Source organism: Gorilla gorilla, chromosome 1 (assembly GCF_029281585.2).
Source record: "Gorilla gorilla gorilla isolate KB3781 chromosome 1, NHGRI_mGorGor1-v2.1_pri, whole genome shotgun sequence".
NCBI classification, from domain to species: Eukaryota; Metazoa; Chordata; class Mammalia; order Primates; family Hominidae; genus Gorilla; species Gorilla gorilla.
The window spans coordinates 54,030,283-54,053,250 of NC_073224.2; the positions used below are offsets into that span (position 1 = coordinate 54,030,283).

Below are 22,968 nucleotides of genomic sequence, written 5' to 3' on the forward strand. Positions count from 1 at the left end.
ATCATCCTTGATTGTTAACTCTTTTTCAGATGGCAACTCTCGGGGAAGCTCGCCTAAGGGAAATGGAAGCCTTGCAGTCTCTCAGACTCGCCAATGAAGGGAAATTGCTGTCGCCTGTCCAAGATGTGGATATAAAAATCTGCCTATGTCAGAAGGCCCCAGCTGCCCCTATGATTCAATGTGAACTCTGCAGGGATGCTTTCCACACCAGTTGTGTGGCGGTACCCAGTATTTCACAGGGCCCCCGAATCTGGCTTTGTCCCCATTGTCGGAGGTCAGAGAAACCTCCATTAGAGAAAATTCTGCCCCTGCTCGCCTCCCTTCAGCGTATCCGAGTTCGCCTTCCTGAGGGAGATGCACTTCGATATATGATTGAAAGAACCGTGAACTGGCAGCACAGAGCCCAGCAACTGCTTTCGTCAGGGAATCTTAAATTTGTGCAAGATCGAGTGGGCTCAGGACTGTTATATAGCAGATGGCAAGCCTCAGCAGGACAGGTGTCAGACACAAACAAGGTGAATCTGGACTTTCCTTGTTGGGTTATTGGAATTTGCAAAGCTCTGTACCTTTCTCTCGAACCTGTAGCTTTGGTGTTGCTATTCCCTTGGTGTGATCACTTTACTGTTAACAGCACCCACTTTACCTATAGCTTCCCACTTCAAGACCATGCAGGTATAACATATTCTTTTAGTAGTTTCCTCTGCTCCTATTAGAAGTTGTTTCCCAGGCACTCTTTCTATAGAGCACATATTTAGCTTTTCACAGATACAAATAATTTTTTCATTTATATGTGTGCTGACCCATTTATATTTTACATATACGTATATGATGTATCTTTAAGTCTTTGCTTGACTAAAAAGTTTTTTACCCTGCTTCTTCTCATGTAAGTCAATTAGTAGAAAGGGGAAAGCACTTCCTGCCTTTTATTGCTTTTTGCCCTTTAAGGGAAAATATTTTTTGGAAGAAGTGTTTGAGCACTATGTTATTTCAGAGGAAAGCTCCTGGGTTACACACCATTTGCGATCTTTCTGCCAAAAGCTGGATTCTTTTGACATCACTGGGTGGGCAGAGTTTTCTGTCATCTTCCATAGGTGGCTGCAGTAAAAGAATGTGAAGACAATAGAAAAGTACAATCAGGAAGACAGTATTCAATCTTTATGAGGTTAATCTGATGGTTTTTAAAGTTGGTAAACATCTCTGTACCAGAGATACCACAACTCTCTTGTGCCATATGAGCACAGACACATGGATTATATGAGTTAAATTGTTGATAAGATGAAGACCAAAAAAAAAAAAAAAAATAGTCTGTCATATTTGTTTCCTTGGTTTTTTATTTCTTTGCAGGCTTCTGAAATACAGTGCCTGACACATAGATGATGAATTAAATATTTGTTGCATAGATGAGTTGTGGCATTTGTGCACACTCCCAAAGTGGAGTCATTGGTGTTCTAGGAGTTTACCTTTCTTAGTAAAGGGAAAGGACACAACTCTTATATTAATTCATGGTCAAAGGAGTGTTTCCCCTAGCTCCTTTAATAAAACACTAAGGAAGATAGGAAAGTGGTTATGGATGATTTCTGACAGGTCCTTATTTGATTTACTCAAAGGGGTACATATGTGTTCATCATATTTTAATCTTCAATAAGGAGAATTAGAAAAGGATTAAAAGGCTGTATGATCTGTTCTCACACTGAGAAAGTGGCTTATTTCCCAGTGGCCTTCTTTCCATCTCTGAAATCAGTCCAAGTAAAACTGGAAAGATTAAAGGCTTGGTCTTTGGGAAGATATGAGTTGATTTGGCCAGTTCTGAAATGCCAGGAGACTCTTCAGTAGGGGAAAATCAAGTTGTTGTTTTTTTTTTTCCCTGGTTGCCTGCCTGGGTAATGCAAGCTACTGTCATTGGACTAATGGGAGTATTTTTAATCCTGAAGAGATTTTATTATAAAACGTTTTCCCTCCATTAGGTATCTCAACCTCCTGGCACAACATCATTTTCTTTGCCTGATGACTGGGACAACAGAACCTCATATTTGCACTCTCCCTTCTCAACTGGACGAAGTTGTATCCCCCTCCATGGTTTGTATTTTGTTATTACATTGAGGGCTGGATAGTAATGAGTGATCTTGTATTACTAGGTTTTTATTATAGATGATCAAGTACCATAAAAAGGACTTTATGCTGAAATGTAGGATATAGGCTATTATGTATTTGCAAAATAGGGAAGGGATCCTATTTGAAGGCTTATAAATGCAAAGGAACAGAGAGGAAGACTTTATATCCATTGTCCTCAGGGATGAAAGGGTTCATGCCACACCAGCTGATAAACACCAAGCTTTTAAGTCAGATGCTAAGTCATGGGCTCTCTTGTTGCTTCATTACTTAGGAGACTTGTGGAGAATCTTAGGGATAATCCACATTTGCTAGAGTCCTGATCCTTATTCATAGCATCTCAGTGTATGTCTAGTAATGTGGTTAGAGCTCCTTGATCTACTCAGACTGTTGACACTGTGGCCATCAGTCTGTTTCTGTGCCTTCTGTTAGAAGTCATCAAGGCAGAAGTACAATCTTTTCTGCATTAGCAATAAGGTAAATGAGAAGGGGATTCAGTGTATAATTAATACTAGTAATCAGAAGACTTAGGAAATCTAGTTTTGGCTCTGTTTATTATATTGTGGCTTTAGGCACATTAAACCTCACTTCAACTGAAGGTAATTTGTAATTTAAGAAGGAGAGGGTAGTAGTGGTATTAGGGGCAGTCCTTCTATTTGTCTCATAAACCCAAATGTGAATGTGAAACACCCTTTGTTGTTATCATTTTGATTTGGTCTGGTCTTTTACAGGCGTTAGTCCAGAAGTGAATGAACTATTGATGGAAGCCCAGCTGCTCCAGGTATCCCTTCCTGAAATTCAGGAACTTTACCAGACTTTACTTGCAATGCCAAGCCCTGCTCAGCAGACTGACCGAAGCTCACCAGTGAGACCCAGCAGTGAGAAGGTGAGTGTCTGAGAGGCTTCTGGGGCAAGGCACAGTCTGGGGTGGGGGTATGCTTTATTTTACTCCTCGAAACATAACCAGACAGCTGGTGTGAGGACTGGGTGATTAGACTGAGGATAACCCATTTTGAATGCTGACTTAGTTGAAGGATACTCCTTAATGTCCTGTTTCTTAACATAGTTAAGGATACTGCGGCTGCTGCCACTTCCTTCTAGTGAACTAACTGACCCATCACATTTAAGGCCCCTGAGAATATAGTTAGGATAGAAATCTACTAGGAAGCCTGAAGCCAAATTAGGGAAGAACTTCACTAAAGATAGCATGAGGGCTGATGTTGGCATTGAGAATTTCATTTTTCGTGGCAAATTTCATTTGCCATACCAAGTAGTATGGCACAATCATTGAATGTGTTCAGTTAATGCGGCTTACACCTATAAGGTGTGGGGGTGTACATCCTTCAAGAAGGAAGATTATTAGTGTGGTTCCTCAGGAGCCTATAGGTCAAAGGATAGACATAAACACCTAGACAGAAACTATTACAGTAGTTAGTCATTCAGGGATTTGGTGAAAGGAAGACTCTTAGTGGGCACCTCTCCATCTTCTGGTACTGGTTGGTTAATTGGAAGGGTAATCACGTCTTTAACATTCCTTTTTCCAGTGATCCTTTGGTAGCACTAACAGTGACAGGGGAAGGAAGTATGTTAAACCCAAACTGGTTGTCTTATATAAGACTGGGAGGGGAGTGGTTAAGATGCAGTATTTTTTTTCCGTGTAGATTGGGGGATCATCTGATTTCTAATTTACATGTTCTCTTTAGCTTCATTAGTTTTAGTAATAGGTGACCCATAGGCGAAAATTGAACTTTCCTATCTTCCACCCAGAATGACTGTTGCCGAGGGAAGCGAGATGGAATTAACAGTCTTGAGAGAAAACTGAAGAGACGCCTGGAAAGAGAGGGCCTCTCCAGTGAGCGGTGGGAACGAGTTAAGAAAATGCGGACCCCCAAAAAGAAGAAAATCAAACTGAGCCACCCCAAGGACATGAACAATTTCAAGTTAGAGAGAGAGCGTAGCTATGAATTAGTTCGTTCTGCTGAAACTCATTCCCTGCCCTCAGACACATCCTATTCCGAACAGGAAGACTCTGAGGATGAAGATGCCATCTGCCCAGCTGTGAGCTGCCTGCAGCCAGAAGGAGATGAGGTCAGTGAGGTTTGGGCCATAGAGGACGTGCTTTCCCTTAACTCAGAAACCCTGTAAGCTAGACCTCATCTCGCTGGGTCTTTCTCCTCTGCTTATCTGCTTTGAGCTGATCTGAATGGATTGCTCAGCCCTTCCCCCACTGATATCTGTGCTCTTACCATCGTTCCTGGGTCTCCTCCCTTTTCTTGAAGAAACTCTTGTTCTTCCCTTTTTCCTTTTCTTGCTCTTCCAGCTTTCACCTTCCCGGCGCTAAGAAGGTGGGAGGGATGCTGATGTGATGCCCTTTGGCTTACTTATCACAGGGCAGCGCTGTCTTAACCCCAAAGCAGACACGACTTGAAGAATGACTTTGACTCGGTTGCTTTGGCTAGGGGGCCAGCTACACTCATTTGGCTTAGCTGTTGTGCCAGAGGTCCCAGTGGTGGGACAGTGGCCGTTACTGGCAAACGGCCTGAATTTCTTGAGGCTGGCCTGCCCAATTTTGAATCCATTTTTTCCTCTGAAAACCCCATCTTCCTGCTCTTTGTAACCAGGTGGACTGGGTCCAGTGTGATGGCAGCTGCAATCAGTGGTTTCATCAGGTCTGTGTTGGTGTCTCCCCAGAGATGGCAGAGAAAGAAGACTACATCTGTGTGCGCTGTACTGTGAAGGACGCACCAAGCCGAAAGTAAAAACACAAAAACAGATACCCCCCTACTTAATGTAATTCAGGACTCCAACCAAGAGGATTTCTTCAAATCTCAGCAAAGCTACAGGACTGGTACTCAAGCCAGCCTGTAAACGGTGCTATTTCTATTCCTTATGGGATCATTTTTCCAGGACTCTTTGAAGAAAAGAAAAAACAACTAAAAAAATTTTTGACACTTTTTGTATTTTTTCCTTAAGAGCTATTTGTGGTTGTTGAGGTTTGAAAAGCTGACTTTTTTTTGCAGGGGTTCCCACCAATTTGGAAGGCATTGAAGCTTGCACCTTTTCATGTACAGCATTAAAATTTTACCTCTCTCTGGGATTTACCAGCTTAAGAGTCCAACTCACTTCCAGTGCCCAAAAGGGCACCCACCAGAAATTCCAGTAAATCCTCATTTGAGGAAGCTCTCCCTTGTTTACTCTGTTACCACATTGGGGAAATTTTTAAGTTTTTCACTTTGGGAGTTTTTGTTTGTTTCTTCTTTTCCTTTATCCACTTTTCTTTTTCCTGGTAGACTAGGTTTATTTATCTGAGCAATAACTTCTATGTTGGTTTCAGTGGCTGGAATTAAAACAAAACAAAACAAACTTCCAAACAGTGTGTTGGTGCTTTAGCGATTGATTGATGTACAGAACACAAATGTCTAGTTTCTAGTGTCACTGATGAACTAGTGATGTAGAAAAGAGACTTCTCTGTAAGTAATTGCCACAGCTGTATTTTGGCTTTCTCCCTGTCCCTTCCTTTCTCCCATATTTTTTGGTAGCTTGTATCAAATGTTACAGTTTATATTGTGGAATAAACCCTTCGTCCTAACATAACACTAAATGCTGATTATTTAGAGCCATTAGAGCACAGCTTCTTCTGCCCCTCTACTGTTGCACAGCCAGAGGGGCTGCTTGCTTTTGCCTCTGCCCAACCAGGTTGCAGTAGCAGTGGATGTTAGCCTGCAAACAACATTAGGGGATTCTTCTTTTGTGTCCTGCTCTGTTTGGTGGGCTATATGCCTACAGCCCTCACTAACAAAGAACCCCTCTGTCTTCAAGGACTAGAACCTATCTTTAAAGCCGTGCTCTTTTAAAATAAGCTTTCTCAGAATGTTGGCAAATCACTTCAATCCTCAAATCAGTCCTCCTTGTGGAATGCTGCCTTTATTATATTTGAATTGACAGGGGAACTTGGTTTAGGGTTAAGACGTTGGAAGGAAATCTAAGGAAAATTAATCCTCACAGAGGTCCGGGTTTAGTATATGTCTTGAGAGGAGACTTGTGAATTCCCAGACTCTGCCTCCTGGTTTCCTTTCTCATTTCTTTCTAACTGTAGCTATCATTACTGGCTGTGGATAGCCCATAGCTATTTTCCTTGCTTTTGTTTTTTAAAGGGGTCTGTTCTGCAGTGGAGAAGACATTCTGGTGATCAGACTTTTGCTTACTTTTTCCTATTCTGTTGCCAATTTTTGTTTTCCCCACATTCTACAGCCATAAACCTGAAGATGAGTAAAACTGGTGGGTCTTTAATAAAACAACAACAAAAACAGCAGTTTGTGATATAGCAGAGGTTTAAATGTACCCTCCCCTTTTATGCACTTCAAATAATTAAATCTCTTTAAGAATGACTTCTAGTTGTCTGCAGTTTTCTGCAGTTGTTGTGATGTTTCTCCTCGTCTGATGGTGGTTCTGGGGCCAATAGAGAAGAATAGTCTCCAGAGTACAATTTGGAATCATCGTGGTTTGGCCTTGTTAGTATTCAAATTCTTAGAATCCCCTCCATCACCCCCGACATTGAGATAGGATGCCAACTGTCCCAGTCCTCACCTTCCATTGAGAAATTAAGCTTAAAAGGAGACCCTGCTGCTAATATAAAGCCACTGCCTTTAGAGAGCTTTTGCCATCTTAGTAAGCACAACCCCTACCCCCATCCCCACTAGTTTTTCTTCTTCACCTGTGGGTGGTACACAGTCCCTGACAATAGCATCTTTGAGGAAGTCAGATCTTTGTATCTCTGAGTGAGTTAGAAAAGGTAGGCATGTGTGTATTTGAACCACTCCCTCCCTGGATGAGAACCACTGATCATTTTATGTGTGATGATGCTGAATTTAAAGAGAATGTCAGTTGCCCAAAGCTACACTGTACTACTAGTAAATAACAAAGCCTGGGTTTTATCTTCCAGTTTTCCTACAGTATTCCTCCTACCTTGTACACCATCACACTACTAATGAACACAGATAACCTTTACTTTCCAATTTATGCCTTTGTTGTATCCCTAAAATGACTACAGACTGATGTGATCTAAAAACCATGTTTCATTGTGTGTTAGCTGTGAAGCTGGCCTGTACCAGAGAAACCTCTGAACTTGAAGGGGAAAATGATAAAATGCACATGGAAACTGACACTTCAGTTTCCATCTCAGTAGTCCTGCAGCTTTGTGAGGTGGGAGAGGGGAAGGGACTGTGTTAAGTTAGAGCCTGAGCCAGAAGGAGGGTCAGTGGGTAAAGAGAAAGGGTAGATGAGGTGTGCCTTCCACCTCACCTAAATGAATACTGTTTGTTTTTTGTTTTTCCTTCCAGATTAGACTTTGGGGGATTTCTTATATAGAATAAAGGGCTTGATTATATGTAGCCTCTATCCTGGAGAAAGGTTATGTAATTTGGACTAGCTGTAAAGGAAGTTGACTTCTTTACAGCTTCGTTTCAGTATCCTAGGAGGTGGGATTCATTTTTCTATCTTAAGTTAACCTAAAGGAGAGATGCCACTTGTGGTGATGGAGGTTGTTAAAAACCTGAATTTCCCTGCTTCATTCTCCAGTGAAGAGCTTAAGAAAATGAGGCTTTGGATATTTTGGCAGAAGTGTCTGAAATGCACCTGATTTGCCATTATACCCACCATCAAAAGCAACATGGCCCTTTGGGTGTTAGTGCAAGATTAGCCTAAGAATAGAGTAGATCTCTACCTGGAAGAGGGTGAAACATGGCTCTCTACCGATTTGGGTTGTACTCTGAAGGCCCTTTGTAATGGGTTTCTGCCTCTTTGTATTTCACTTAAAAAATCTTGATGGATATTTGGCAGTCTGTTAAGACCTGCTTCTGGCTTGGAGCAGGCATTGATTGGTATTTAGTACCCATGGGTGTTTTTCTGGGCTCAGTCTTGCCTATGTTTCTTGCTATATAGCACATACCGGAATGGATTCCAGATGCTATATACCTGTAACAGGAGACAGAATTGGACAACAAGGATTTTAAGAGTCATTGCCCATTGTAAAGCATTAAGCCAGAGCTGGTTATTCATTATCAGACTAACTACATACTAGTCCATGCTAGTGTCAGCCTATATTAAAATAGTCTTTCCTTGCCATAATGCTGGCGAAAACCCAATCCCTTCTGATGAAACATTGCTTCTTGGGAAGACGAGCTGAGGAAAGCAATGAAGATCCCAGTGTCGGCCTTTATTGAGCTATGTATGAGGGTCAGGGTCCCTCAACTCCTAGTGACTATGAAGCAGCAGTGTGATGGCTTCGCCCTCTTTGCCCCTCTGTCACCAATCCTTTGCATGTGGCTATTTTAAGCTTCTCAGCTTTCTTTTGGGAGGCTTCATGTGTAACTTATTATAGAAATGTTACTGAAAAGCTGCCTAAACAAAAAATTGTATAAAGTAGGAATTTGTATAAAGTAATACTGTTGTAAATCCATCTTCAAGATGTAAAGAATCAATTTGTAAAGTGTATATTTTCACTTCTCCCTTCAAATTTATGTGAACAAGTTTTTCATGTTTCAATATTGCTTACATAGGAATACACCTTACGTTTTTATCAGTATAAATGGAACATTTAAAACCAGTCAACAACAGAACAGATAATCCAGCTCCCTGTTTGTGTTCTGGGTTAATTTTGCAAGGACGAAGGGCTAGAAAGTGGTGAGTTTGGGTGTGTTTCTTATTTTCAGGATAACCGGCTGCATTGCAGTAGAGGAATGGAATGGTGAGGTCATTTGACCTGTTCCAGGTGAGTGGAGGCCAAAGAACATTCTTTCTGCCTCCCCTTGGATGGGAAAATTGAGAAATTAAAAAGTTGCCTTTCCGAGGGAACAAAAGTTATTTTCTCTATTTAAAATAAATGTCCAAAGGCACCCCTCTAAACACCAAAACTTTTAGCTCCTGGCAAACTTACCTAGCTAGAAGTTGGAGAAGAGTGCGGTTTCAAACCATGCTTCCTTTCTGCCCTTGCCAATACGTTCTCACTGACTGTGATTCTGCTGCGAACACACACACACACAAACACACACACACAAGCCCCTTCTGTGTATGATCAGGACAAGTAGTTCAACAGTTAATAAAAAAGTTAAATTATTGGATGAGAAAGATATATTTAACCTAAATCATAAATATGTATATCCATTTAATAAACACTAAAATTGAGAAAAATTAGTTTGGGGATGAGGGCCTTCATTCATAATAGCCATAATGCATTATCTATGATGTCAGCTTGATTGAGCTTCTTTAAAATGCATAAAGAATTTGAACAACAAAAGAAATTTGATTTTTTTTTTTTTTTTTTTTGAGACAGTGTTTCACTCTTGTTGTCCAGGCTGTGGTGCAATGGCACAATCTCGACTCACTGCAACCTCCACTTCCCAGGTTCAAGTGATTCTCCTGCCTCAGCCTCCCAAGTAGGTGGGATTACAGGCATGTACCACCACACTTGGCTAATTTTGTATTTTTAGTACAGACAGGGTTTCACCATTGTGGCCAGGCTGATTTCGAACTCCTGACCTCAAGCGATCCACCCGCCTCAGCCTCCCAACATGAGCCACCACACCTGGCCTAGGAATTTGATTTTAGAATTCTAAATACTTACTCATTTTCTCCAATCTTTTGTAAGAATTTTACCCACCTAAATAGACAGTTTTACAACTAACTCAATCTGGTTTTTATAAAAACTCTTTTCACACTCATTTCATTGGTTTATGTAATAGTCAAAACATAGTTACTATAACAATTTGACTAGTATATGATTAGGAACAGATACTACTTGGTGAGAGCAGGCCACAGGTGCTCAGCAGGCCGAGACCATGAGTATATTTTACAGAAGGAATGTAGAGGGAGAGCACAGGTTGGTCGAAGTTGCTTAAGAGTGTATTAGTACCTGGTTGTGTGTGTGTGTGTGTGTGGTTTTTGGTTTTGTTTTTGTTTTTTTGAGACAAGGTCTTGCTCTTTCACATAGTTTGGAGTACAGTGGCGTGATCATAGCTCAATGTAGCTTCCACCTCCCATGCTTCAAGTGGTCCTCCCACCTCAGCCTTCCAGGTAGCTGGGACTATAGGTGTGGGCCATCAAGCCTGGCTAATTTTTAAAAAAGTTTTTTTGTAGAGATGGGGTCTCACTATGTTGTCCAGGCCGGTCTCAAACTCCTGTGCTCAGTGGGGGATCATCCTGCCTTGGCCTCCCAAAGTGCTGGCATTACGTGCAAGAGAGTGTCTGTTTTTAAATCACTTGGTCTGCCTCTTGCAAGACTTTCTTCTTTTTTTTTTTTTTTTTTTTTTTTGAGATGAGGTCTCTGTCACCGAGGCTGGAGTGCAGTGGTGCAATCTCGGCTCACTGCGACTTCCACCTCCTGGGTTCAAGTGATTCTCCTGCCTCAGCCTCCCAAGTAGTTGGGATTACAGGTGCCCACCACCATGCCCAGCTAATTTTTGTACTTTTAGTAGAAACAGGGTCTCACCGTGTTGGCCAGGCTGGTTTCGAGCTCCTGACCACAAGTGATCTGCTTGGCTCGGCCTCGCAAAGTGCTGGGATTACAGGAGTGAGCCACTGCACCTGGCCTCTTGCAAGACTTTCTAAGCTCCTAGGAGAAGCCTGGTGTTTAAGATGCTCCATAGCTTCTGAAGCCATCCTAATCCACTGGCCAGTTATAGCACACTTGGGATTTTGTTATTTTAATGCTTTTAACCCATCATAGTCACTGTTATAGCACACTTGGAATTTTGTTCTTTTAATGCTTTTAACCCATCATAGTCAATGTTACTATGTCACAAGCGTGGAAACTAAATAGATGAAGCAACACTTCACTAAGCCAGTCCTTAGGAGAGGTGGGCTTTGGAATAATATGCGGGCCTTATCCGTGATCTGGGCCTTAGCCTTATTGTAAGGAAGAGCTCTTGGTCTGGTTGCTTTGCTAGTTCCTTGTCCAGGACATTCTACATTTCTCAAAGAACTAAGAGTATTGGTCCTGGAATTGGTGAACCTGCTTCATCTCTGTTGCTGTCCCCACATTTCCTCTTACTTCCAGCCAGCAGGGAATAGAGTGGGCAAATGTGATTTAGGGTTTAACCTCCACTCACTGATAGATCACTTATTTTTTTTTATATCCCTGTTTGTGGAGTACTTTTATTTTTTAGAGATGTCTTGAAATCTAGCTGCCATGTTTAGCCTTGAAGTGGCCACCCTCAAATGGCCAAAATGTCTCAATGATTAGTTTCCTTTTCCCTCTTGAGACCAAGAACCCATGGTCCTTAACATGGTGTGTTTCACAGATACCTCTGTACATTAGGCAATTTCACAAGAGGCAGATCCTGGGCACAGGCTTCTGGACTTTGGCATGCCTTAGGAGATTAGCAGAGGACATGGTGGACATGAGTGCCCACAGCCTGTTTCTGTGCCCTCTTCATTTCCATACCACCTCACACTCCACTCAAACCCTTCAAGGAGCAAGAGTGAACAACTAAAGTAGGTCTTATTGGATCAAGGAAAAGAATGTCCAGTTAAGCAGAGGGGAGTTAGGAGAGAATAAGGCAGTGTGACTGAATATGCAAGCACTTACCTCAACATCGTTCCCATTGATTTCATTCAGTATGTGTCCTTTGAGCCACGGCTAAACTTAGGGCAACTCTGGCTGCCACTCCAGCTTGGCCACCAGATAGCACCATTCGGTTTCCATAAGGGCCTTGTATCCTCTTGCCATATTGATGGCTGGTCCTATTGGTCAGAAGTAGGGAAAAACATGACACTGAGTTTAGGTACTAATCTTCAGTAAGATTATTAGGGGTTGTAAGTCTCCAGCCCTTAATAGCGGAGAAAACCTTTGGGTCCTTGCATACCTCCTCCTCTAAACTTTGGTCATGGGATAGGTTTATGTATAGATCAAAGGGAAAATGGGAAGAGTTGAGGTGCTCTTGGTACAGGCATTACAATTTAAGTGATGACCACAAGGAAAGGCGGCCCTGGACAGAGGGCCAAAGTGTGCTGATCGGAAACTTCACTGTTAATTCCTTACCCCAGAGCCACCTTCACTGGACAAGGGTGGGGGACAGAATTGGCATGTATTATTACTGAGGGCTTTTTATGAGTCCAGAATGATGAGGTCCTCAGGGAAGCGGACATAGGAAGGTATCATTATCTCCTTTGCTAGATGGCCTATAGACTGAGCACCGAGGAATCAGTTGTGGAGGAGGTGTGACTTAAACTGGGATATGGGCAGAAGTTGCATAAGGCTTGTGGCCAGTAGCTGAGCCAGACTCCAATCCCATGTCCTTTTAATACTATGACCTCTATCACATCTATGAGTTTAAAAAACAAAACACTGGGCGCGGTGGCTCATGCCTGTAATCCCAGCACTTTGGGAGGCTGAGGCGGGTGGATCACCTGAGGTCGGGAGTTCGAGACCAGCCTGACCAACACGGAGAAACCCCGTCTCTACTAAAAATACAAAATTAGCCGGGCGTGGTGGCACATGCCTGTAATCCCAGTTACTAGGGAGGCTGAGGCAGGAGAATCACTTGAACCTGGGAGGCAGAGGTTGCAGTGAGCCGAGATCGTGCCATTGCACTCCAGCCTGGGCAACAAGAGCAAAACTCTATCTCAAAAAAAAAAAAAAAAAAAAAAAGACACGCCAGGCGCGGTGGCTCATGCCTGTAATCCCAGCACTTCGGGAAGCCGAGGCAGGCAGATCACAAGGTCAGGAGATCAAGACCATCCTGGCTAACACAGTGAAACCCCGTCTCTACTAAAAATACAAAAATTTAGCCGGACGTGGTGACGGGTGCCTGTAGTCCCAGCTACTTGGGAGGCTGAGGCAGGAGAATGGCATGAACTTGGGAAGCAGAGCTTGCAGTGAGCCGAGATGATGCCACTGCACTCCAGCGTGGGTGAGAGTGTGAGACTCCATCTCAAAAACAACAAAAACAAAAACAAAACACTTCTATAGCACTAACTACCAGATATTGTTCTTATGGCTTTTTTTTTTTAAAATTGAGACAGAGTCTCACTCTGTCGCCCCAGCTGGAATGCAGTGGCGAGATCTCTGCTTACTGTAACCTCCACCTCCTGGGTTCCAACGATTCTTACGCCTCAGCCTCCCAAGTAGCTGGAATTACAGGCCTGTGCCTCCATGCTGGCTAATTTTTGTATTTTTAGTAGAGATGGGATTGCACCATGTTGGTCAGGCTGATCTTGAACTCCTGGCCAACTCCTGGCCTCAAGTGATCTGCCCCCTTCAGCCTTCAAAAGTGCTGGGATTACAGGCGTGAGCCACTGCGCCCAGTCTTATTAGGGCTTTACATATGTTATTTAATCCTTGTAACACATGAGGTAATATTTCCCTGTGGGTGAGGGTGGAAGGCTGGAATTTTGATGCAAAATTGTGCCCTCACTTGTAAGCTTAAAAAAAAGATCTGCCTCTATAGGATAACTTGTTAGCTTTAGAGTTCAAAATAAGGAGCATGCTCCATATCTGCCAGATCCTTGGATGTGGGGGCAACTCCAGCGTTCTTAAAAGGAAGGCTGGCCGGGCGCGGTGGCTCACGCCTGTAATCCCAGCATTTTGGGAGGCTGAGGCGGGCAGATCACGAGGTCAGGAGTTCGAGACCAGCCTGGCCAACATGTTGAAACTTCGTCCCTACTAAAAGTACAAAAATTAGCTAGGCATGATGCCATGTGCCTGTAGTCCCAGCTACTCGGGAGGCTGAGGCAAGAAAATGGCGTGAACCCAGGAGGCAGAGGTTTCAGTGAGCCGAGATCGCACCACTGCTCTCCAGCCTGGGTAACAGAGCTAGACTCCATCTCAAAAAGGAAAAAAAAAAAAAAAGGAAGGCTGTGCCCAAGTCTACTGCTTTTTTGCTCAGGAAGACAAATTAGTAGCCCAGTCTGAACTAATGGCAATCACAGTTATCTTTCTTGCTTGTAATATCAATCCCCTAATATACTGAAACCGTAGGGTGGGGCAGGTGGGATGGGATGTTGGAGAGGAAGGGGCTGTTTTCCAGGCCCTTCGGGACAAGCCAGGAGGAGCTTCTAATAAGCAACAGAAGAGGGCAGCAGAGGACCAGGATTGAGCTGCTTTCCCCTCCTAGTTCCACAGGAGGGAAAGCGGTGGTGGAAAGACTTGAATACCTAAGGCCACTCTCCATTCCCTTTCTGGTCTGCGACCTGCCCTAAAGTTAGACATCAGGATCTAATCTTCTGCAATGTTTTGCCCCTCACAAAATTCTTCAGTTCATTGTGTATATCTAACCTGCTTGCTGTTTGGAAGATTAGGTTGTAGATTTAATGTGTGTGTTTTTTTTTTTTTTTTTTTTTTTAGTTTTTACTCTTTTTTTCTGTTTTTTAAAAAATAGAGATAAGGTCTCACTATGTTGCCCAGGCTGGTCTTTAACTCTTGGGCTCAAGCTATCCTCTTGCCTCAGCCTCCAAAAGTCCTGGGATTACAGGTGTGAGCCACCATGCCCAGTCTAATTTTTATCTTTTTAGTGATGGAGTCTTGCTATTGCCCAGGCTGGACTGGGCTGTAGACCTAAGACTGAAGATCAGGCTTTGGATTCTCATTCTGCCTGAGGTGGAGCCAATCCCTAAGCCAGTGATGATCCCAGTTATGTGCCTAGCATACTAACCACCTACTAGGCTTTGTAGATTTGTATAGAACAGGGACACTGCACTATACCCAAGGAGCTTGAAATTTAATATAGAAGGAAACTATGTAAAATAATGTTTCAAGTTTCTTGTTCCAGTGTGCATGCACATTGTGATGGAGCTAGAGAAGAAAGAGCAAGGCTTAGGAAAGGTGAAAATTTGATTTGAGTTGACACTTGAAATAAGGTTATTGCCAAACTGGCCATGTGGCTTTGCCGAAGATGGAGCCTTGGCATGTTTAAAATAAGACTGGTTTACAAGGTCCCCAGGGGTACTCTGTCCTTATCTGCCCCTCCCCTCATAAGTTTGGTTTGACTGCAGCTCCCTAAAGCACCACGTAAGGTAAGTCAGGGGCATTGGCTGCAAATTGTTGCAGTAATGGTTCTCTGACTAGGGACAGGCTTTGGCTCAGTGGTTCCCTTGAATACTGAGGCAACTCTTTGTGTGAATGGAGAAGTACTAGGGAAGAGGTCCCAGGAGTCTGTGCTCTGTACCTTCAGTGACTTCTGTGTAGCCAGAACAAGATGTACATCTAGGGCAAGCTGAGGAAGAAGGCATTTCACATTAGCACACTTCATGGTGAGAAATAATAAAAGCTAACACAGCACTTAGTACGTTCCAGGCTCTGGATCCCTTGCATATATTAACTCATTTAATCTTCACAACATCCCAATGAGATTGATACTATCATGCCCATTTTACAGATGAGGAAATTGGGCTTCAGCGAGGTTAAGACTGAAGGCCATTCAGCTGGTACATAGACAGCCAGGATGCACCCAGACAGTCTGGCTCCTGAGGCTGAGCCCTATAAACAAGATGGAAGGCCGCTGAGTACTCTTGAGCTGCCTCTCAGATGTGTGGTTCTGCAAAGCAGTAAACCATTCCTAACGACTCCCCAACATAGCTGCTGATGGATGCCCTTAAAGGCTGTGGTTTTTCTCCCACCGGTAGTTGAGTGAGGCTTATATAAGCCTTCTTTTAGAGAACTGAGTGAACATTCTTTTTTTCCTAAACTGGTTTGGGTAATTCACTGAAGTCACAAATGCATTTCAGCTGCCTCTTTAAGGCTATGGTACCTGCTGCCCCAGAGGGCAGACACTCAGGTCTGTAGGCAGGGACCCTGCCCTCAGGGGCCTGCTGGGGTGTGGGTGGCAGCTCTACCATGGTACTCAGCTCTCAACTCCTCCACCCACCATCAGCAAAGCCACCTCAGTTGGGACTGAGGCTAGGTATATTGCATTCCTGGCAACCAAAGCAAATCCATACAAGAAGACCTTAGTGATGGGGAACTGCATAAGCAAATGTGTGGAAACTCTTAAGGTGCCTGGTCTAACTAGGGAAAGGAAACCACGGCATTAGGCTGGTCGGGCCCAAGGTAAGTTGCCCTTGGGATAGCAGAACGTTTTTGGGCAGAAGCTCCTAGACAGTGCTCCAAAACCCAGAAAAAAGACCCAACAATGCCGGGCACAGTGGCTCACGCCTGTAATCCCAGTACTTTGGGAGGATGAGGCAGGTGGATCACCTGAGGTCAGGAGTTCGAGACCAGCATGGCCAACATGGTGAAACCCTGTCTTTACTGAAAATACAAAAATTAGCCAGGCATGGCGGTGGGCGCCTGTAATCCCAGCTACTTGGGAGGCTGAGGCAGGAGAATTGCTTGAACCCAGGAGGAGGAGGTTGCAGTGAGCCAAGATCACACTACTGCACTCCAGCCTGGGCAACAGAGCAAGACTCCATCTCAAAAATAAATAAAAAATTAAAAAGACCCAATAAACATGTTTTGCTTGTAGGTCTTAGCATGTGTGCACATGCGCGTGCACACATGCACACACACACAGCTATCTTGAGTCTAGAAATGAGACCATGTGCAATCAATGTTCTGTGGCCAGGGGTTAGGGTGGTAGGAACAGGATCTAACAAAGGGCGTTCAATCCTCCTTTTTGAACTTTTCTCCAGCCAGGCCCTAGACAGTATGAGGAGGTAGGCAGCTATCCCATGGCTTCTAGACTCACTGGGCTTCCTTGGGAAAGTCACTCAACCTCTCTGGAGCAAACAATGTAGAGAATCATCATTAGGCTTGCTGGTCTTCTGGAGCCAGAAATAATAACAGTTACTGTAATACTCAATACGCACTGAGCACTGACTGAGCATCAGGTACTGTCCTAGATATCAGATAACCTAAGCTGACTCTCACCATGCGGCTATGAAATGAAGTCACTAACTCATGGCCTCTGAGAGGTGAGCCGAGATTGGAACTCAGGAAGTCTGGCTCCAGAATCCAAAGTGGTGAGCATGACAGTATGTAGTATGCGGCCTCCTTTCAGAAGTCAGCAAAGGAAGGGAACTTACAGGCCCTCTAACCCAACTCCAGCTGTGAGTGGTTTTTCTAAAAGCATAAAATGGATCAAGTTGCTCCCATACTTAGATTCCTTCAATGGTTTCCATTACCTTCTGAAGAAAATCCAAACAGTGGGTCTACAGAATCTGTCATGAGCTTGCCTTTGCCTCTGATCTTTCCCTCCTCCCCAAACATACCCTATACTCGAGCTCCACTGAGCTCTTTACATTTCCCTAAGCCACATAATAGAAGCTACCTATTTTGTTAAGGCCCTGCTTGCTGTTTAGAACCATTATACTATTTAATTTTCACAACAATCCCTCAAAGTAGGTGGTGAAGTCTTCATTTAACAAATAAGGAAACTGAGGCGTTAGAGTAGTCACATAGCTTTCTGACTCCAGTGCTTAAGCTCTTCAATGAGTGCACTGTATACTTTTATCCACTACTGCTGTCTTTGCCTGGGATGCCATTCTCTTCATTGCCTACCTAGAAAACCAGTCTTTCCTCTGGTGGTAGCTGAAAGGTTATTTCATCAGGGAAGCCTGCCATTATTTCTTGACTTCCTACCAGGTTGAGTTAGTGGCTCTCTCTCTGGTTCCCACAGCATCTTATACTTTTCTTTTGGTACATGTTTCTCACTCCCTGCATCAAGGAGGCTGTGAAATCCTTGAAGTATTTAAGTGTTCCCCTCCACGTTGCCCGCTCCCTGCAGAGCTCCTGACAGATAATACCCTGGGTGGTGGTATTATCTGCACTCTAGGCAATTTCTTTTTTCCGGGTGTTTTTGTTTGTTTGTTTTTCTTTTTCTTTTTTGAGACCGAGTTTTGCTCTTGTCACCCAGGATGTGGTGCAATCTCGGCTCACTGCAGTATCCACCTCCCAGATTCAAGAGATTCTCCTTCCTCGGCCTCTCAAGTAGCTGGGATTACAGGCGCTTGCCACCACGCCCAGCTAATTTTTGTATTTTTAGTAGAGACAGGGTTTCACCATGTTGGTCAGGCTGTTCTTTAACTCCTTACCTCAGCTGGTCCTCCTACCTCGGCCTCTCAAAGTGCTGGGATTACAGGCGTTCACCACCACGCCCAGCTAATTTTTGTATTTTTAGTAGAGACAGGGTTTCACCATGTTGGTCAGGCTGGTCTTTAACTCCTTACCTCAGCTGGTCCTCCTACCTCGGCCTCTCAAAGTGCTGGGATTACAGGCGTGAGCCACTGCACCCGGCCGTGGTAAATGTCATTGACTGGATAGGTGATGGGTACATGGACAAATATGAAGCTTAAGAGACTTGTTCCAGATTTGCTCCTGAGCTACAGAGAAGAGTGGCAGATGGACTTGGGATACTGAAGAAAGGACCATATCAGTCCTAGAGCTTCTTTCCCACATGTCTCTGCTGTGGCTTCTTGTGCTTTGGTGCTTGCCTTCCACAGCTAGGGCACATCTCAAGGGCAGTTCTGAGATACAACTCCAATTTATGGAGAGTTTTAATGGACACACGGATATTAAAGCACCACGGTTAATTATTCAGAAAATGTTTCAACTGACTTGCTTTTCATCTCCCCCATGATGGGTAGCTTCAAAGCCTACAGTTGCCTTCTGGTAAGAAGAGACATCCTGCCCTTGTGTGATTAGTAGTCTGAGCCATTTGCTCTTCACATTCCAGAAGGTGAGCACCTCAGAAGAACCTTCTCTTCTATGAGAGGGGGAAAACTGAGGCTCAGCGAAACTTACCTGGGACATAAAACTGTGACTGGTACTTCATTGCAGAAGGAAGAAGGGTCTGCTCTGGTGTTGTAGGTTGATATTTCCTTTGAGAAGGAAAAACAATCATTGTTACTATATGAAAAGACAAGGTCCTCATGATATTCTTTAGTTCCTGGGATCTGATAAAATTCTGTGATTATTATTTGCATCCTAGTGACTTTCTTCCATATGCCAGATATGGTCTTGAAAACTTTAAAAAGCTTCCCCTCTAGGAGTATAATGTTATAGATCCAGTAGTCCTCTCTCTTCCCCATTCTGTTGTATTTAAACGTTTTATCTGAGCTCAGAGTTATTTGTTTTTATTTTGTTCATCGCATAGAGAAGAAATAATTATAGTCCACTTAATCAGCTTTTTGGAAGAGCTGGCCTTCACTGCCAGTTGGAAGACTAGGGTTTTTCTTTTTTAATTAAAACCTAAGATATCATGTAGATTATATGATATATGATAATTATATTTATCTTTATTTTGCTTATGTTTGATTTCTTTCCCCACATCTGATCAGTTCATGTCTTCTGTATTGAAAGCATTCTGAGGTCAGGCTCAGTGGCTCACGCTTGTAATCCCAGCACTTTGGGAGGCAGAGACGGGAGGATCACTTGAGTCTGGGAATTCAAAACCAGCCTGGGCAACATAGAGAGACCCTATCTCTACACAGAATTAAAAAACTAACGGGGCATGGTGGTGCACACCTGTAGTTCCAGTTACTAGGGAGGCTGAGGCAGGAAGATCACTTGAGCCTCAAGGCTGCAGTGAGCCCTGATTGTGCCACTGCACTTCAAACTGGGTGACAGAGCAAGACCCCCATCTCAAAATAAATAAATAAATAAATAAATAAATAAATAAATAAATAAATAAAGTAAAATAAAATAAAGAAGAGAAAAGAATGAAAAAAAAGGAAAGTATATTATGGGATATCTAAAAGTTGACTGTAGTATGAAATATGTTATTATTATTTTTTTGAGATGGAGTTTCACTCTTGTTGTCCAGGCTGGAGTGCAGTGGCACAATCTCAGCTCACTGCAGCCTCTGCCTCCCGGGCACAAGGATTCTCCTGCCTCAGCCTCCCGAGTAGTTGGGATTACAGGCGCCTGTCACCATGCCTGGCTAATTTTTGTATTTCTAGTAGAGACGAGGTTTCCCCATATTGGCCAGGCTGATCTCGAACTCCTGACCTCAGGTGATCTGCTTGCTTCAGCCTCCCAAAGTGCTGGGATTACAGGCGTGAGCCACTACACCTGGCCAGACATATATTATTGAAGAGTAAGTAGTATAATGGTTATAAACACTGAGCAGGGCCTTAGCAAAATAGGTAGCTACTATCATGTGGCTTAGGGAAATGAAAATAGCTCAGTGCAGCTAGAGTATAGGTAGTATAGGGTAATTTAAATAAAAGTTAAAGTACATTTAAGCTTGGTATGTCTACAAAATTAGATTAGAAGAAGAAAACCTTTAGTGATAGGAATTGCATGTAATTTTTTTTTTTTTTTTTTTTTTTTTTTGAGATGGAGTTTCACTCTTGTTGCCCAGGCTGGAGTACAGTGGCATGATCTCGGCTCACTGCAACCTCTGCCTTCTGGTTTCAAGCGATTCTCCTGACTCAGCCTCCTGAGTAGCTGGGATTACAGGCACCCACCACCACACCTGGCTAATTTTTGTATTTTTAGTAGAGGTGGGGTTTCACCATGTTGGCCAGGATGGTCTCAAACTCCTGGCCTCGCGATCTGCCCACCTCAGCCTCCCAAAGGGCTGGACTTATAGGCGTGAGCCACTTTGCCCAGCTGTAAGTTTTAAAGAACCATTTACTCAGTTACAACCAGTAAAGCAGGCGTGTTTCAGAGGAGAGTTTAGTCATTGTTTGCTTAATTGTCAAGAACAATACAAACTGCTCTGGAAGAATAATACGGGTATGTGCAGGGGGTGGGAGGGCAAGAACAACAGCTTTCTAAAGGGGTGTTTGTTTCTGTGTGTATCAAGAGAAAGCAGGAAATGGGAGCTGGCTAGGGTCAGCGGTGATGAAGACTCTCTCTTCTGTCCCAGCTCATTTCTGTTTGCTCTAACTATGACAGCAGGGCTTGGAACAAGTTTGCAGGGATGAAGGCCTGACCAGAACATCAGGGAAACAATCCAAGTGTGAGGTAGTGCAAGTGCTAGTAGACCTATGATCAAGGATGGACAAAAAGGGAATTTTTTAAGCAGAAGGCGGGTGGCAGGCAGGAAAAAAGTACAGGGGCTTTCAGTCCCCAGGGAAAGCTGTGACAGGGGCACGATGCAGCAGTTCCCTGCTCTCTACTCTCTCCTCCCTAGAAAAAAACAGAAAATGAAGCCACCAGGAAGCACACTATTCAGCAGAAAGTGGTAAAACAATGTAATTGAGGGCGTTGTAGACTTTCTTCCTGAATAACTCTCAGTGTTAGATAGCTCTCCCCCACCTTTTGTGGGTTCAAAATGACCTTGTGTGGAAGCAGAGGGATTGCCCTGATGGCCCTGCATGTGCGTGCAATTGAGTGGTGTTGGTCTAAGATACTAGAGGCTCATCTTTCTACAATGATGAACAGTTGAAAAGCAAAGTATCTAATAATAGGCTGGGTGTGGAGGGGGTGGATGTCTCTTCCATTCTTTCCTCTTCCAGCTCCTGAAGCCCGGGGGAATAAGCAAGAGGGATGTTGAGCTCCTGATTAGGTTTGTAACCCAGACACTACTGGTCCTGATGAATTAAAAGAACATTAAGGCTGTAGCCAGGGACACCACATTTTTCATTTAACCAAATTGATTACAGCTCTGACTCTCCTAATAGCCTGGGAAGGCAGGCTGGCTTCCTCTGACGTGCTTAGGAGAAGATGTTGGGGCACCAGATTGACACAAGGCTTTGATCAGAACAGTAGGCAGCTGAGTCTGCTGCCGTGGAAAAGTTGAAGCACATCGGGCCAGTTCGCTTAGCTTGATTCTGTGCGAGGGGGCTGCAGCCCTCTTTCTGGCTGGAGTCCTGCAGATACTGGTTGTTGGCATGGGGAGCAGGAGGGAGCGAATAGAGTAGAGCCAGCCCCTTTGGGGAAGCAACAAGTCCTGGAACACACCTGGCTAAGGGTGGGGCTGGTGGGTAACCTCTTTGAATGTAAAGGTCTCATTCTTAGTCCATTGTAACTTGGCTCCCCATTTCCTCCACTGCCCTTGTTATGGCTGCTCCACAGGTGAAGGGGGAGGGCCTCTGTGCCTCAGGGGCTGTGAGCACAGCTTCAGCCTGATTGAGGACTCCCCAGAGGTCTTCCCCCACCTTTTTCGTAACATCCACTGAGGCGGCAGCCACTTGCCGCCTTGCTCTGAGGCAAGCCAAACTGGGGATAGTCTCCAACTGGGGATGGTCTGCCAGTAACACCTGGTATTATTGGCACAGTGATCTGAAAAGTGCCCTCCACTGCCTCTTCTCTCCCCAAAGCCTGAATCCCACTTGTTCTTTGCATCTCCTCATATTGCATTCATTCCACCTCTCACTCACTCGCCTAGTACGTATTGAAGACTGACCTCAGGCCATGTACGGTTTTGTACCCAAAAGCGAGGCAGGATGCTACAGTCCTATTGTAAAAGTTAACTCCAGGCCAAGCGCAGTGGCTCATGCTTGTAATCCCAGCACTTTGAGAGGCCGAAGTGGGTGGATCCCTTGAGGTCAGGAGTTCGAGACTAGCCTGGCCAACATGGCAAAACCCCATCTCTACTAAGAATACAAAAATTAGCCGGGTGTGGTGGCGCACGTCTGTAATCCCAGCTGCTCGGGAGGCTGAGGCGGGAGAATCCCTTCAACCCAGGAGGCAGAGGTGGCAGTGAGCCAAGATCGCGCCACTGCACACTGTACTGCAGGTTGGGTAACAGAGTGAGACTTGTCTAAAAAAAAAAAAAAGAAAAAAAAGAAAAAAAGTTAACTCCAAAAGAGTTAAAGCAGATATTCAAATTGTGCTGTAAGGAAGTTCTGATGCTGCCCTGGCAGCTCCTGGGTAGGTTAGGAAGGGCTCCGCTTTGCCCTTGCCACCCTTCTCTTTCTCCCAGGCTCTTCCGAAATGCCGCCACTTACTGTCTGCAGCTCCTTGGTCCAACGCACCAT

General features: G+C 44.1%; 1 protein-coding gene across 7 annotated transcripts in view; it reads left to right on the forward strand.

Annotated features, from left to right (window-relative positions):
* KDM5B (lysine demethylase 5B) overlaps positions 1 to 6,497 on the forward strand; it is an 80,995-nt gene extending 74,498 nt beyond the window's left edge. For all 7 annotated transcript variants that reach the window (XM_031013907.3, XM_055368387.2, XM_031013914.3 and 4 more), the window contains 5 exons: positions 30 to 515; positions 1,965 to 2,076; positions 2,841 to 2,995; positions 3,877 to 4,197; positions 4,731 to 6,497. In XM_031013907.3, coding sequence (XP_030869767.2) covers positions 30 to 515; positions 1,965 to 2,076; positions 2,841 to 2,995; positions 3,877 to 4,197; positions 4,731 to 4,868 — 1,212 coding nt within the window. In that variant the 3' untranslated portion in view covers positions 4,869 to 6,497. The remainder of the gene's footprint in view (positions 1 to 29; positions 516 to 1,964; positions 2,077 to 2,840; positions 2,996 to 3,876; positions 4,198 to 4,730) is intronic.
* The last annotated feature ends 16,471 nt before the right edge of the window (positions 6,498 to 22,968 follow it).